The sequence below is a fragment of the Canis lupus genome, chromosome 31, assembly GCF_048164855.1.
Source record: "Canis lupus baileyi chromosome 31, mCanLup2.hap1, whole genome shotgun sequence".
Taxonomy (NCBI): Eukaryota; Metazoa; Chordata; class Mammalia; order Carnivora; family Canidae; genus Canis; species Canis lupus.
The window spans coordinates 7,251,936-7,269,292 of record NC_132868.1 but is presented as its reverse complement, the minus strand read 5'-3'; the positions used below and the strand labels follow the sequence as shown (position 1 = coordinate 7,269,292).

Sequence of the window (17,357 nt, the reverse complement as noted above, 5' to 3'; positions counted from 1 at the left end):
ATTCTCTCTCATTCAGGGTAAAGACAAAGTCCTGAAGGTGGCCCCTAAAGCCCTGTCCTGTGGGCACCCCAAATCTCTGGGACCTCTCCTCCCACTGTCCTCCCTCCTGCTCTGCTGGTCCCACGGACCTCCCCTGCTGTCCACAGCACTCTCCCAGCTTGGCAATCTGGCCTGGCTGCCACCTGTGCCCAGAATGTTCTTTGCTTAACCAGCCACGCAGCTGTTCCCAGCAGTTCACGGCCCCCTCCATCCACATGCTCTGCTTTATCTTCTCCATCGGATCTGCCCAACGCTTACACGTTACACATTGAAGGCTTCAGTCCTGCCTCTGTAGGCGTGCAAGGACGTGCAAGTTTAGTCCATCACCCTCTCTTCCACACAGCAGGTGCTGAGCAAGCCTATTCCGTGGATGCGTGTTTCAGTCGCCAAAGGATTGCTAGGGCTGCTTTATGGTGCCGAGTCAGCAGCAGTGATTTCAAAGTAGGCCTTCACATTCTGTACAGAACCAGGTGTTGGCATATTTGTGAGGTTTGGTTCGCGCTGGTTTTGTTTCGTCGGGAGGAACAGGAGTGAGATCCTCCTCGCAGTTTCCTATGAAGAGTGACATGCTTTTGTAGAGTCAATTCAAGGTAGTCTTCTGGAAAATGTTATGAAGTTTGAAACATCGGGTGTGATAATGTTTGGGCTGGGGGATTTTTTTTTTTTTTCCTGTCACTGTGTGGTTCTTGCTGTTGTTTTGTTTTGCTTTGTTTTTAATTTAATGTAATCAGGCCACGGATGATGCTCAGCAGCCATCCACCATGCAGCAGGCATGGGGGCACCACACGGAGGGGCCAAGGGGGGACGCCAGGGCCACCAACAGGCTGAAAGGGTAGACTGCTGCCATGCTTCGCACACAAAGGCTGTGTTGTCTCCGATCAATAACATTCTGATTAGGACGAAGCTTTGGCCGCCGGCCTTCCTAGGAAGGAGGACGCAGACACAGAGCAAATGATGCTTTTTTTCCTGATAGAATTATCTAGAGTAAATCTTCCTCTCCATTTCTTAGTCAACTGTCTCTGCCAGGCAGGTCTTGAGGTAGAGGGGAGATATACGGATTAAATTGTTTTTCTTGGCAACGCCCAATCATGACTTTGTTAGATGACCGGAGCCCAGCCAGGTTCAGGAGGCCTTGCCTTTCAAATGCATATACCCTGAGCACATGAGCGGGAATTATATATCAGGATCTTTACGAAATACTCCAGGCGGATGGAATTGAGAGAGCAGGTAAGTAAGAAAAGAGAGAGACAGAGAACCAAGACCAGAAGAAGCCAACAGGCTCCTCAACCCAAAAGAGGTGGGGGGGGGGGTGTGCTATACTCCCCTTGAAACTGACAGAGGAGAAACTTAGACCTTAGACCCCAGAAAAGATTGTTTTATCCAAGAGCAGGGGCCCAGGAAGTCTTCACTGCCTCCTCCCACTGCTGCCATCAGGACACATAAATCCTCAGCCGCCAGTGGTCCTGATTGATGAGGGCTCCCCGCGGTCGCTCAGTGCTGTTTGCACGACAGGGAGGGAACAATCCAACCGAGGGGACCCGCTGGGCCTGCAGGGAAACCCAGGCGGCTGCAGTTTCCAGCCTCCCTCCCGCTCCAGGGACGAGCCCACCGGCTCCCGCGCACGGGGGCAGCAGAGGTTAGTGCGTGGGTGACACACGGTGTCCCGGGGCGAGGGACATGCATGCAGTGACGTCTGTGCTCGAGGAGCAGAGCGCGGGTCTCCAGCCCCAGTGCCCCGGCTGCAGAGGCCCAGGAGGGGAACGCCTGAGAAGCAGCGTCAGTATGTTCAGGCCCTGGGACTATTCACCGTGCAAAATAAAGAGGAGCCCCTATTATTCCTGCTCTCTAAAAGTAGAGGGGTGGCCTCTGAGTTCTGCACATAGAAATTCAACATTTCTCCTACTAAAATAAAAGTACAGTTTAAGTACAGTTTTTAACTTTAAAAAATCTTTTAAAAAATGTAATGTGGAATACCTGAAGACCTCTGGGTTGTTTTTTTTTTTTTTTAAGATTTTATTTACTTATTCATGAGAGACACACAGAGAGAGGCAGAGACATAGGTGGAGGGAGAAGCAGGCTCCTTGCAGGGACCCCGCTGAGGGACTCGATTCCAGGACCCCAGGATCACACCCTGAGCCGAAGCCAGATGCTTAACCACTGAGCCACCCAGGTGTCCCAGACCTCTGGGTTTTTTTAAAATATATAATTTGTTGCTTCTCTCTGAAAAAAAAAAAAAAAAGATTTCACTTAGTATTCTTTTTTTTCAGAAAAGAATGTTGTTACACTATTATTCAAAAAAGTGGTTACTCTACTAGAGATGTGCAGATTTCTGTTACAAATGAAAGTGGAAACATTCACTATTATACCCAGCTCTAAATATTTTTTCATCCCCTGCCCTTATTGAGGGGTTCCCAGACTGTTTGGCCTAATTCTCAATCATTTTCTACTGGAGCAAAACCCTGTGCAGGAAAGCAGCAGGCCCCACAGGCTGCCGTGTCCTTTGGGAGATACCCACCGCCGTGCCCTGAGCCTTGGTTATCCCTGGGGGGCAAGTCCCACAGTAACTGGCTTCAGATTCTGCATACCTCTGGGTCCCCAGCTCCGAGGACTTCATCACTGTCAAGGATCAGCAAAGGTCTGCCCTACCTACTATCTTACCTTTCATGCTACAAAGTGCTCTTCCATCACAGCCTTATTGGTCTGGTTTATTTACCTGGCTTCAGGGGCACCTGGGAGGGTCAGTGGTTGAGAGCCTGCCTTCGGCTCAGGGCATGATCCTGGGATCCTGGGATCAAGTCCCAGATCAGGCTCCCTGCAGGGACTCTGCTTCTCCCTCTGCCTGTGTCTCTGCCTCTCTCTGTGTGTCTCTCAGGAGTAAATAAATAAAATCTTTAAAAAAATTTTTTTTTTACCTGGCTCCTGCTCAAGAGACTTTTAGGCCTGGCAATTTTCCAGGCTTAAAACACACCCTGCTTCATCCCTGAGGATGAATATCCGAAGGGCTGGGTCTGCCCCGGAAGAGAGCAGCTGGGGGCAACAGAAAGGTACTGGAAATCTCCGCTTTCCAGAACACAGGCCAGACTAGCCAGTTCCAAGGTTAGTAATCATACAAGGACAGAGTAAAGAAGGGTATCCATGCTCTCTGCCCTCCTCTGAGTGGTCACAAAGAGAAGCAGCAGGCTTTCTCTACTCACCCTAAAACCACACATGATCTCAGGCTGGACAAGACCTCTAGAGGTAAGGCCAGCCTGGTGCCTGGTTGAATTGAGGGATGCTGGGAAGGCCACTGCAGCAGGAACAGCTAACTGCCCATCCAGTGTCTTTCTAGACTTCCTTCCATGGTCATGGGGCCCGGAATGTGTTGAAGGCAGTGGTGTATTCAGCTGAAAGATCGCAAAATGTCTAGCCTCCCTAGGTACTAATTTCTATCCAGTGATTTATTTTGGTGAGACATGAATATGAGAAAAGTGGGCACATAAATCTGTTTAAAGCCTTTTTGTTCTTCCTCTTTACTTAGAGCATAATGAGATGGCTAGAGCCCCAGCAGCCATATCAGACCCCGAGGTAAACTTAGGAATGTCATCCTCTGGTTTAGAATGTCAAACAGAAAGATGGAAGGAGCTTGGGTTTCTTTCTGTCTAGAAGATAGCAAAACTGTTCTGGGCTTTCTACTTTTATACTTTTTTACATGAGAGTAAATGTATTTTTTTCAAAAAAATTTGTCTATGAAGCCAGCAAACAAAACTCCTTTATGATACAGTCTCCCATAAGTGGTACTCAATGGGCACATACACATACCTACACAGGCACACAGACATGTCACACTCACACATACATGGGATACACACACACACACACACACACACACGCACACACAGGTTATACATCAGCAATAATAACTCCTGACCACATCTGTGCATAGAAGTCTGTGATGGATGACTTGCTATGTTTCTGTTTTTTTAGTGTGAAAATGACTCATTTGAGTCATGTGAAAATGACTATAAAAAATGACTCGTTCTATCACAAAGTGGACAAGTCTATAGAGTAGAATATAAAGAGAAGATATTTAAAAATGGGGAAAGAGAAACCACAGGTGAAGGAGGCAGAAGAGGCACTGAAGATGGCGGCCGCGGTGGGAAGGTTCCTCCGGGCTTCGATTGCCCGACATGTGAGTGCTATTCCATGGGGCATCTCTGCCTCCGCAGCCCTTAGACCTGCTGCTTCCAGAAGAACATGCCTGACAAATGTATTGTGGTCTGGTTCTGGTCAAGCAAAATTCGCTTTTAGCACCAGTTCCTCCTACCACGCTCCTGCCGTCACCCAGCATGCGCCCTACTTTAAGGGCACTGCCGTTGTCAACGGAGAGTTTAAAGATCTAACCCTCGATGACTTTAAGGGGAGATATTTGGTGCTTTTCTTCTATCCGTTGGACTTCACCTTTGTGTGTCCTACAGAAATTGTTGCTTTCAGTGACAAAGCCAAAGAATTTCACGACGTGAACTGTGATGTTGTTGCAGTGTCAGTGGATTCCCACTTCACCCATCTCGCCTGGATCAACACACCGCGGAAGAATGGCGGTTTGGGCCACATGAACATTGCACTCCTGTCAGATCTGACTAAACAGATTTCTCGAGACTATGGCGTGCTGTTAGAAGGCCCCGGTATTGCTCTAAGAGGTCTCTTCATCATTGACCCCAATGGAGTCATCAAGCATTTGAGTGTCAATGATCTCCCTGTGGGCCGAAGTGTGGAAGAGACCCTCCGCTTGGTGAAGGCATTCCAGTTTGTGGAAACCCATGGAGAAGTCTGCCCAGCAAACTGGACCCCGGATTCTCCTACAATCAAGCCACATCCAACTGCTTCCAAAGAATACTTTGAGAAGGTAAATCAGTAGGTCATCCTGTGTGTCCCCACCTCTTCTCACATGAGGGAAGAGCGCAGTTGGAACTCACCTTTAGCATTTCAAAAATGATTATTTATAGAAGATAAAACACCAATTATGCTTATATTCGTAAATAATCTAAATGTTTTGTTTTTGTAACACTGGCCAAGGCTTTTAAATGTACTCACATCCTTTAATTGGTAACCTCTTGATGGTTAGCTAGTTTGTAGGATGCTACTTCACCTAGTCCTTGCATTATGTCTTCATTGGAAAGAGGAAACATTCTTCTTTGTTGGCCTTACTTGAACCTTTATGTTCACCAGAGTAGTACAACAAGCACCGAAGGTTGTGATCAAAGGTCCTGAAACTTTGTTGAATTTCTTTGCGATAAACTAAATTTTCTTTTAAGGCAGCAAAGATCATACATAGTTTTAAGGTGTTAACATCAGTGTCTAATGTAACTCTTGCAATGGCTGTATATGCACTTGAAACAAATGTGAATCATGTTTTTAAAAAAAACACGGTGGGAAAGTGACTTAAGTGATCATGTGTGTCTCTCCTCCCTGAGATTAACATAGTTATTTTACTTATTTGTTAGCTAACGTAGGGTCTACATACAACTCTAGATATTGATTGGATATAATTATAGAGGACATTTATTGAATCCAGGAATTGCATTCTGAAATCATTGTAATTATTTTCTTTTCTGAAGTGCTCAATGTAAAGTACATAATAAACATTTTAAAATATTAAAAAAAAAAAAAAAAAAAAAAAAGGAGGCAGAAGAATAGCTGGAAAAATCAGAATCTTAAACTATGTGGCCTGTGATTAAGAAGCATCTAAATCATGCATATTTATATTAATCAAATTTGGAAGGAAGACAAAAAGAATGAAAATGACTGTGGATTCATGGTTGAATATTTTAAATGCTCATTTTTAGTGCTTTTTAAAACATTGAATTAATAGAAATAAATCATACTTTTAAAATGAGAATGGGTATATTACTTCTGTTCCTTATCCAGTTGCTGTTATCATAAGTGCATCATCCCTGTCATTAACAATATTTGATCAAAGGACCAAACTCCATTAATGTAACCATAAGCACGTCAGCTACATGTCTCTCCAGGCAACACCAGCTATATTCTGCTAGTTAGTGCAGAAAAAGTTGGAATGGGTTTTCTTTGGTAAAATGAGTGGTGTTAGAGATACGGTGATTGGCTTGATATTGCAGATACAATCACTATCCTTGCAAGAACAGGATGCAAGAGTCCTATGAACACTTCACCCCATATCCTTCAGAAAGTCACCCGAAGCCTGATTCCAAAACCATCCTGTGTCACCCACTAACATAGAGAATACTAGTTGCTTGAAGCTGATCCTATGTATCACTGGGTCTGCCTCTAGAATGTCTTGTCTGCCCCCAAGAGAAGCCTTTGTATGAGATGTGGAGGCATACGCATACCTAAACATAAAGAGAACTGGTGCTTACTGGGTTATATCACAGGATACATGACTCTTCTAGACACGTCTACTAAAACAAACTTCTTGTACAGATTCCTACATGTAGCACAACTCAGTACATCATCTGCTTTCACCCCCGATATCAAGGTCATGTGGAAGAAGATGGATAGACTTTGTCAATCTCTAACCATGGGTGGCTACGTATCTATCAAGAATATCCAAGCGTTGTGCATAATTGATCTGCTAAGGTCAGTTTACAAGAGGCACCAATGTCAGATATCACAGATACCAAAATTTTGTTTAGAGCTGCCCTTACTACTCCTATGAAACACCCTCTGGGATTGAATCAGCCTCTTCTTCTTTGAAAAGAAGACAAAGGAGGCTATTCTAAGTGTTATCCCATCACAAACCCACCCAATAAGAGCTGAATTTTACTACTAAGATCATTTCATGGTACAACAATGCTGTGTGCAATGCCAAGCTACTGTCTAAATTGAAGCCTGTTATCTTACCTCTCTTGCCCGCTTATACCATGCTATGGAGCACAACAGAAAACAAATCACCTGTATTTAGTAATTCTTTTTCTCATAAATCAATTCATACGCCACCCTGCCATTATGGGGCGCAGAATGATTAAGCAGCCACTCCTGGAGATTTAGATAATGCCTAGGGAAGGATCCTGGTTTCTGGGGTTTGTCCTAAATAGGAACACTTTATTCAGTTTGCGCTCCAAGAAGGAGTGATTCTTCCTGGCCCATGGAAGCTCTCATCTGAGCTGAATTCACTGGAGAGATGTCAGACCCCACCACCCCAGGTGGCTAGACAAGGGCATGCAGAGTGCTGGATTTTTCCACTATTTTAATCATGTTCAACCCGGGCTATCTTATCTCTCACCAACCAGTCCACAGAGCTGGTTTCTGGCTTCCTCCCTCATCTGTTAAGTCAAAGCCTCCAGCCTCTTTTTTTTTTTTTTTTTTTTTTTTAGGATTTTATTTATTCATGAGAGACATAGAGAAACAGAGACACAGGTGGAGGGAGAAGCAGGCTCCTCATGGGGAGCCCGAAGTGGGACTCGATCCCAGGACCCTGGGATCATGCCCTGGGCCAAAGGCAAGTGCTCAACCACTGAGCCACCCAGGCGCCCCAGCCTCCAGCCTCTTAAAATCACCTCATTCACAGTATTTTAAGGGACTTGACAGCAGGGCTACAGAAGACCTACCTCCTGTTGGATGGCACCAGCATTCTCCCCACACCAGGGTCTCCTCGGCTCCTCCGGCAGAGACTTGGAATATATACTACCCTCTTTGCAGACCTTCTCCACAGCATACATCTGTGGAGATACATCAACAATTAATGGATGCTTAAGGCACAAGCCCTTTCAGTTTTTCTTACAAATGTAAGGCACATCTGAAAGCCAAACTCGAATATTGCTCTCTGGAGGAAAAGATTTTTCCAAAGCCGTATTCCAACTGGGGAAGGGTAATTGTCCTCCTCCAGGCTCCAGAAGCCCTTAATAAAAGGTAGGAAAACAGTCACCTGGGATAGGGTTTTAAGGAAATAAATGGGGAACATTGTAGTCAGTGAAGGGAATGAAAAGCAGTGGGGGAAAAAAGCTGAACTGTTGAAAGACGTTTATGACGGTCACAGCCCAGAGACACAGGCTGACACCTCATCACAGATTATACAGCTCCCCACCACTCCACCCCACCCCCTGCTTGCCCTCCACACTAACAGGGCTCCAGAACCATAGCAGTTATGGAACATTCCGTCCAGCAGAAAATGCATTCTTTTCATCCCACCTGGAATATTCACCCCAATGGATCACATTCTGGACCACACCGCATACAATACCAAAATCAAAGTAATGGAAAGCACACACAGTATCTTCTCAGACCACGATAGAATTTAACAACAACAACAATCAACAACAGAAAGATAGCTGGATAACCCCTCAAACATTTGGAAATTCGACACACATTTCCAGGTAATCCAAAGTCACAGAAGAAGTTGTGACAGTGCTTTTAAAATATTTTGAATCCAAAAAAAAAAAAAAAAAAAATATTTTGAATCCAATGAAAAGGAAAATATAGCATTAAAATTTGTGACATGCAGTGAGAGTGGTACTTACTTAGAAGGCAATCTGTAGCATTACATGCACATGTTACATAAGAAGAAAGATCTGAAATAAATAGCCTAAGCTTTTACTCTAGGAAACTAGAGCAATAAGGACAAAAGAAGGACAAAAGATGCAGAAAAGAAAATGATTAAAAAGAAAAAAAAGCAGAAACTCATGGAATTGAAAACAGGAAAACAATGAACGAACAAAAGAAACCAAGATGTTACTTTTTGAAAATGTCTATCAAACTCCTAAACCTCTGGCCAGTCAAATGGGGAAATAAAGAATGACACAAATGACCCATTCCAGAAATGAGAAGTCATTAACACCGATCTCATGGATTAAAACAATAATAAAAGAGTACTATGAATAACTGGATGCCACCAGATTTGGTATTTTAGACTAAATGAACTAAATTCTTGAAAGGCATAAACTGCTAAAACATAAACAACAAAAAACAGGTAACATGAGTAGCTCATATTTATTAAAGAAATTGAATCAAAATTAATAACATTCTAAAATAGAGATCACCAGGTTCAGTGGTCTGACTGGTGGATTTCACTAAACATTAAGGAAAAAATGATGCAAATTCTCCACAATTTCTTAAAGATTCTCCCAATACCGAAAGACATGACAAAAAGAGTCCAATATCTTTTCTGGACACTGATGCAGGAATCCTCAATATTATCAATTTGAAACCAACAATTTCTAAAGTAAATCATATACTATGACCAACTAGGATTTATTCCAGGTGTTAAAGACTGGCTCAACATTCAAAACCCGATCAGTGTAATCCACCACATCAGGATAAAGAATAAAACTCACTTGATCATATAAACTGATGCAGAAGAATCATTTGACAAAATACAACATCAAATCATAATAAAAACTCTTACAAAGCTAGGAATAGTTGGGAACTCCCTCAACCTGATAAACACTATACATAAAATTTTTTAAGCTGATATCATACTTACTGGTGAGAGACTAGATACTTTCCATCCAGCATAGGGAACCAAGACAGGATGTCCCATCTGACCACTTCCATGCAACATGGTACTGGGCATGCTGGCTAGGTCAGTGATACAAGTAAAAGACATCACGTGTATAAAAATTGATAGAGAGGAAATGAGTGTCTTTACACAGATGACATAATAGTTATGTATAAAACCCAAGCAAACTGCAAAGCAAAAAGCATAACAACAAAAACCCTTCTGAAACTACATGTAAGATAGCAAGGTAGTAAAATAAAAAGTTGATATAAAAAAGTCAATTCTGGGGCATCTGAGTGTCTCAGCTGGTTGAGCGCACAACTCTTGGTTTCAGCTCAGGTCATGATCTCAGAATCGTGAGATCCAGCCCCAAGTCTGGCTCATGCTCAGTGGGGAGTCGGCTTGAAGATTCTCTCCTTCTGCCCCTCCCCCCACTTGTGTGTGTGTATGCTCTTCTCCTTTCTCTCTCAAATAAATAAATAAATCTTAAAAAAAAAGTCAGTTGCATTCCTAAGTACCAATAATAAACAATTGTAATTTGAAACTAAAACAATTATTATTAAAAATAGCATGGAGAAGTGAAATACTTAGGCAAATTTGTAAGAAAACATGTATATGGTCTGAATGAAGAAACTAAAATGTGAAGAAATCATAAAACATCTAAACAAATGGAGAAGTATTCCGTTTAGGATCGGAACACTAAGTATTGTTAAGATGTCAATTCCTCCCAACTTGACCTCTAGATCCAAGGTAAGCCTAGTATTCTATTTTGTAGGTGTCAACAAACTGATTCTAAAGTTAATATTAAAAAAAAACAAAGACCTAGACTAGCCAACACAACACTGAAGAAGAACAAAGTTGAAAGACTCACACTACCTGATCTGAAGGCTTCCTATGAATCACAGTGATCAAGTCGGTGTGGTACCGTGAAAGAACAGTCAGATAGATTAATGGAACAGAATTGTGTGTCCAGGTAACAGATATAGTCAACTGATCTTTTACAATAGCACAAATGTCAGTTCGTGGAAAACTTTGCAACAAATAGTGCTGCGACAACTGGATTCCCATAGACAAATAAACCAAAGAAACCCATAACTAAACTCAGACATTTTACAAAACCTACTTCAATATGAAACATATATCCTAAACGTAAAACATGAAACTAAAAAACTTCTAAGAGAAAACATAGAACAAACATCTTTGTGTCCTTGGGTTTAGTAGTAAGTTTTTGAGAAAAGATACTGATCTAAATAATTCAAAATAAGTGGAATCTCTGAGACTAAAGGCAAAAGGCAAGATACATAAGCATTGTATTTTAGTTAAAAGATTGTTTTCCCCGAGAGGTATGGGTTAACAGCTCTGAAGTGAGTTGCTGCAGCTGAAATTAACAAATAAATAAGTGGTGGATCCTGACAGCCAGGATTTTCACTATTGGAAGAGGGAGTGAACACATAAGAGAGAAGGGGAGAATAATCCATATGTTAAAGATTAGAGATGCACACATCCGTATGAACACATGTTTAGCTTTTTATTGCTATGTGTCTATACACCAGTTAGTATATACCCAAATATTTCCGTGCCCTGCCAGCTGAGAGAGCCCAAAAACAATAACATCCCAGTAGCAAGGCACACAACCAGGCCTTTGTTTCTAACACCATTCTCCAGTAAAAGGAACTGTGAGTCCTTGGAGAAATGGATGATTCTAGAGTTGGGGCAGGAAATACACAAGATGAGCCTTGAGCATCTTGCAGGCCCAGAAGGAAGGAAAGGGCTCAAATACATGTAAGTAAATGAATACCCACCCACAATGATGAGGGTAAGCCAAAGGGTCATAGGAGCCAACTGAAAGAGCTTCCAATGACCAAAGCTGGCACAATCTGAGCAAGAAAATAAATAAATTAGTATTTGATTATAACCCTAAAAATAAGATGCTACAACCTGAATCACTTTTTTGTCCTCCGATCTCTGAGGACATCCTGTAAAGATGTATCCTCCACCTGACCCTGATGAAGATTAATTCAGAAATGATACATGGGGCCTACAAATAGGCTTTTTTGATGGTATAAAGCAGATAGAGATTAAGGATATTTTGAACAACTTAAAAACAACGAGAAGAGACTTCCTGTCTCTGGAGGTATGTCACATTCTCCTCTGACCTTCCCGTTCTTAGAAAGCACTAAAAGAACACCTACTAGGCACCAGGCAATAGAGACAACAGTGAACAGGCTGCCAAGAATGTGCCCTCTGGGTTATAGTCAATGGGTAATGGGATAGTGAGAGACCTGGGGGCAGGGCAACTGTGGTCAGCAAAGAGCTCTCTGTGGAGGTGATCTATAAATTATACTTTCATATGAGGTCAGATATATTATGGAAGATAGTATGTTCTGGCAGAAGTATGTTCCAGAAAGAAAATCTGGAAGAAGTATGTTCCAGGCAGATGTGTGACTGATGAGCAGAAGAAGAAGGGGGTCAAGAGAACGAGTAAAGGATTGAGATACTGAGATTGGCCAGAGGTGACCAAGTATGCAGACCCTAGTTGGCCACAGTGAGGAACTGAATCTTATTCTTACTAGAATCAAGAGGCTTTAGTACAATTAGAAAGGGGTAGGTGAGGTCTGAGCTTTGCAACCATAGTTCCCGTCATAGGAAGTCCTGGCTCGAGGACTGTCCTTGGTTATTAGAGAAACTGCTTACGTAACTGTGTTTCAGTTTCCATGAATTCAAACCGTGAGGTCAAGATTCCTCAATTGCCCATGATTTCTTAGGATAAGTACTTCCACTACCACTTGCCCTCTCCAATTTCCATCCCCCTTTATTTAAGATGATCTGAGGGAGTCTCTGTAACCATAAGTGCCACAACCACAGGAATGAAATAATTGGATTTAAGTCTCCTATTACGACTACTTTCAATACTCACACGGATCACTTCGCTGGAAGCCCAGCATAGGACCATATCCGCAAAGATGCTTCACCAATTCAGGACTTGCTTTATTTATTTGCTTGCTTGTCTTATGTTTATTTTTGTTATTTGTGAGAAGTAATTTTTTTCAGGGATTTTGTTGCTACCAGTGCTAATCCTTATAAAAAGTATCAGATTCATATTTAATAAAAATATGGAATTTGAGTAGATTAAATAATCATGACAGATTAGGCATTCTAGAATACAGTGGATGCTGCTTCTAATTTAGGTCAGACTTTTGAACATTTGCCTCTTTCCTCTTTAACATGCTTCCCAGGTGATTCATTTCTGATGATGAAATCAAGTCCATTTAACTTTCTGGAAGCTAGGTAGTTTTGAAATTATTTCATTCTGTCTTATTTAAATTTTTTACAATATTTTAAATGGAAGACATGATGCAGTTTCAGGACTGATTCTGGCCAAGATGCAGAATCATGCAATGCTCTATCAGGGGTTAAGTCTGCCCATGCTCTCTCTGCAGAAACCCATTTGAGACCCATTTAGGTGTGTGTGGCTGTCAACCCATAGTAACTGAATGAAGTAACCTCAGGGTAGGTTATTTCCCCACAGGCAGGCTCCAATGTCCTAGGTTCAGTCTTAGCTCCATGGAAGGCAGGGAGGTTTTAAAAGCTCTTAAGGAGAGTCCTTGAACAGCTTTACCCAATATGAGTGCCCAGAAAAGGACAGATAAGAGGTTAATTAAAGCCAAGTGGAAATGAAGCTGGTGGGCATCTGAGCTGGGAAAGCCTGGGGATTTCAGGAGTTTGAGTCCCCAGAAACCACAAGTGGCTAGAAAGTGGCAGCATTAAATCTATCCTTGTTTCATAAAATTAGAGGTTTCTTATCTACAGGACAGGGAGATGCAGTTTTAGTTAACAGGGCCAAAGCCTAGAAGAGAAGAATATATAACCATAAAAAAAAAAAGAAAAAGAAAAAAAACAAAGAGCAAGAAACACTAGAGCAATCAACCCACGTCACCAGTTTGCAGGCTGTCTGGGGGAAGAGGGGCGCCAAGCATGCCATCGTTTTAGTACTCAGGATTGTTTGACATCAGATCAAAAAGGACATCGGATCTGCCTACCTGGAGATGCCTGCATACACCACTAACACTGCCTTCAGTGTGTGCACACGAACTTTAGGCAGCTTTCATACTTCATGTGCGTGACTAGGATTCATTATTGACGTTGATCATATTAAATAAAGCTAAATGCTACGCAAGGTGTTAGTTCTGGAAGGACCATCCCTGCACACGATGAACGGTGGTTCTAGATCAGTTTTTCCCAAACTCGAGCAAGCCTCCATGGGGCTGGTCACACCATGGATTGCTGGTCCACACCCCAAGATTCCTGAATCAGCAGATGGGGCTGGAGAATTTGCACATCTAACAAGGCCCAGGTGAAGCTGAGTGGTCCCAGGGTCACGCCCGAATTGCCACTGTCTTTACTAATGGCAGGGAAGGAGCTTCTGTTTGAACACCGAGCTAGCCCCAGAGACGGTACACCGTGTTGAAAGCAGGATAAACCAAAGTGCCCGATATCAAAAATGTTTACTATTTTGATACATTTCAAGTCAATTTTCATCCACTTCATTGATTCTAACATACTTGGGGTAGTTGGTATTTGGCTCGTTTGCTTGGTAAGTAAATGACTCAGAGTCCCAGGGCGTGAAGCCAGCTTGGCATTGACAAATAACAACAAGCACCAGGGCCTCCAATCACAGATAAGTCTTATGTTCCCTAGGATGTCTGTTGGACTTTAGGATCAATTTGCAATGGGAGACTGCAATTCTTCAATCACACCATGATTTCCATTATTTATTCTCGTTATCCCCCATGTTGGACTTCTGATATATAGAACCGAGAGCTAGTAAATTGGTGTTATTTTAAGCCATCACATTTATGGAGATTTTTTTTTTTTTTTACACAATAGAAAAGTAATGCAGAACAATTAGAGGACTCATTGCTGAAGCTGGGGCTAACTCTTTGTCCAGATAGAAAGTATTTTTAGATGACTTTACACAGTTTGCAAATTTCAAGAAAAGAGCATGAAGTGTCTGTGGAGACACATTTTCTTTCTACTTTATCTTAGATCATGAGACTATAAGGAGATTGCTTTTCACCATGAGCATTTTCATAAAAAACTGCAAAAATGCAGTTTGTTTGATTCAAAAATCTCTTGATCAGCCACATCTGGATTAGAGGCTGCTTCCTTCGCTGTTAACGTAAATGGGTGGTTAATACCACAATTTAGCTAGAACGTAAGAAGTGTCTCAAGGCTTGTGCTAAAATGGAATCATTTCTTGGCCAAGATGCCACAGCCACATACATAATTTATGAGGCACAGTTGAAACAATGTCCCAAAAGCAGAAGATAAATGCTCCAAGGCAAGGGGGTCAGACATTCTGCTAATAGATGGAGATGGAGATGAGGTTTCTTTCTCCTCCCACTGAGTATGAAAAGGAGAGTTTTTGCCCAAGTGGATCCACAGAGAGGCAACCTAGAGAAAAAGTCTGGTGGAGATGAGGAAGAAAGAAAGAAGCCAGGGAGAGGTAGGGAAGAGAAGAGAACTGCTCCCAAGGGGGAATGAAACGATGGAGCAGGTTTTCAGGTTTTCAAAGTAGAGCTGCTTGGGGCTCACTGTCCTCACTGCTAAATGGGCTGGACCCCACGCTCTGTTACTTGATTGTTCTCTGCATAACCCAGTGGCTCCCCAAATACATGTTGGGTTGGGACTGAGGACTGGGAGGGAAGGGGAGTGGGGAGAAAGAGAGATCTCCAGAATGAACCAGAGAGATGAGAGGGAGCCTTATTTTAGTTGAGTTGCATTTGCAGGTGGTGCTGGTTGACTGCCACCATGATGGTGGCTAATTTTTTTCTTTGTAAAAAAAAAAAAAAAAAAACTCCCAAGTCACCTGACACACCTGAAGTCTCAGAACTTATCACTTTTGATAGCCTAAGATTTGTAGAGTCAGAGGGATAACAACATATTAACCAATGAACTCACTCCCCGAGATGATTTTATCTGTTTTAAGCCCTCTTGGTTCAGTGTCGCCCAAGGAGTAAGATGTCACTTTCCATGAGGGAGTCCACCCAGACCGCAGGGGCAGCTGCAGAGATCAGAAGTGAGGGGATGATCAGGACCAAGTCCAAGCCTAACCTGGAACATTGCCTCAGCCATGACTCTGAGGACTGGGATGCTTACCTGGAATACAAGGTAGAGGACCACCTCCAGAGGGAAAACACTGACCAGCCTCACGGGCATTGCTGCTTTAATGCCCTTTGTGCATCTCCGAGAGGACTTCGCAGAGTGTCCCCCAGAGAGGGCTCCACCTCCTACCCTGACAGGACAGCTGACTGAGGTTCACCCTTCCAGGGCGGGAGAATTGCTTCTTACAATAAGGGCCAGCTCCAGGGCATAGTAGCTCATTAACCTGCTAATTAAGAGGAGTAAACCACAGAGCTCTTAAGAAAAGGGGCACATAAGGGCACATAATTAAGAAATTAAATAACAATAACTATTAGCACTTGTAACCTAAAGACACCAGAAGGGATACATAATCTCCTTTATAGTCTACATTTTAGGGAAGGTGAGGGATTCTAAGGAAACTCAACTTTCAAAGAACACATTTAATTGCCTAATAAACATATTGGAGGAAAAGATGTAAAATTGAAGCAAATAAATTATTTTCCTATGAAAACAGAGTCAAATGGCTACTGAAATTGTCACAGTTATGTAACTGAACCACTTGGGACTTCCACCACTGTTAACTGCAGAATTAACCTTCCAAACAACCCTGTCGGAAACGTGGAGTCTTTTGCAGACTCATCCTTTGGAAAGGGTTACAATGCATTTGCTTGCGAAGGACAGTGACCTTTAGACAAAGGAATCCACAATTAGCAACTGAATCATCATTACAGGTTGCTCAGTGGAATACAATAAAAATTTTCATCACCTTTTTGCCTGCCTTACTCTCCTTTAGAGGGTAGTTCCATATTTGCTCATAATATTGACAAAGATTCTTGACAGAGACTCAATTTTTAAAATAATAGAATTGCAGCCAGCGAGCTTAAATCTAATTCCTGAACTGACGTCGCCTGCTTTTGCACTCTGGTAAGAGACAGAGGAAGGGGCTGGTTTCCGAGGCTGCCGGAGGTGGTGTTCTCCTGGAAGGTCTACCTATGGGTGAAACCTGGAAGTGGAGGAGCAATCAGGGAAGACCCTGTGCTCTCCTCCTGAAGGAGCCTTGCCCTGTCTGCCTGGGTCACCCAGCGCCCCCCCCCCCCCCAGGGGCCCCTAGGGAAGACGCTCGCCTCCCCTGCCCTGGTCAGCTTTCTTGCTGGAGGCCTGAGTCTGCCAGGGGACACCCCATATGGCTTCCTCTCCTCTCCTCCCCTCCCCTCTCCTCTCCTCCCCTCCCCTCCCCTCTCCTCTCCTCCCCTCCCCCCTCCTCTTCTCTCCTCCCCTCCCCCCTCCCCTCCCCTCCCTTCCCCTCCCCCCTCCTCTCCTCCCCTCCCCGCCCCTCCCTTCCCCTCCCCCCTCCTCTCCTCCCCTCCCCGCCCCTCCCTTCCCCTCCCCCCTCCTCTCCTCCCCTCCCCTCCCCTCCTTCCTCCTCCCCTCCCCTCCCCTCCCCTCCCTTCCCCTCCCCTCCTCCCCTCCCTTCCCCTCTCCTCTCCTCTCCTCCCCTCTCCTCTCCTCTCCTCTCCTCTCCTCTCCTCTCCTCTCCTCCCCTCCCCTCCCCTCTCTTCTCCTCTCCTCTCCTCCCCTCTCCTCTCCTCTCCTCCCCTCTCCTCTCCTCTCTTCCCCTCTCCTCTCTTCCCCTCTCCTCACTTCCCCTCTCCTCTCCTCTCCTCTCCTCCCCTCCCCTCTCCTCTCCTCCCCTCCCCTCTCCCTCTCCTCTCTTTTCTTTCTCTCT

The 17,357-nt window shown here is 43.6% G+C and overlaps 1 protein-coding gene and 1 long non-coding RNA gene across 2 annotated transcripts; one reads left to right on the top strand and one right to left on the bottom strand.

The window, feature by feature from the left end:
- Positions 1 to 2,080: 2,080 nt before the first annotated feature.
- On the bottom strand, positions 2,081 to 15,800 carry LOC140621927 (uncharacterized). The gene is made up of 3 exons (XR_012021659.1): positions 15,647 to 15,800; positions 7,602 to 7,712; positions 2,081 to 2,259 (listed from the first exon to the last, which is right to left on the bottom strand). It is a non-coding gene; the product is annotated as an uncharacterized lncRNA (long non-coding RNA).
- On the top strand, positions 4,154 to 5,696 carry LOC140621926 (thioredoxin-dependent peroxide reductase, mitochondrial). The gene has a single exon (XM_072807364.1). It carries the CDS (start codon positions 4,160 to 4,162, stop codon positions 4,931 to 4,933), a length of 774 nt encoding a protein of 257 aa, XP_072663465.1. The 5' UTR covers positions 4,154 to 4,159; the 3' UTR covers positions 4,934 to 5,696.
- Positions 15,801 to 17,357: the final 1,557 nt, after the last annotated feature.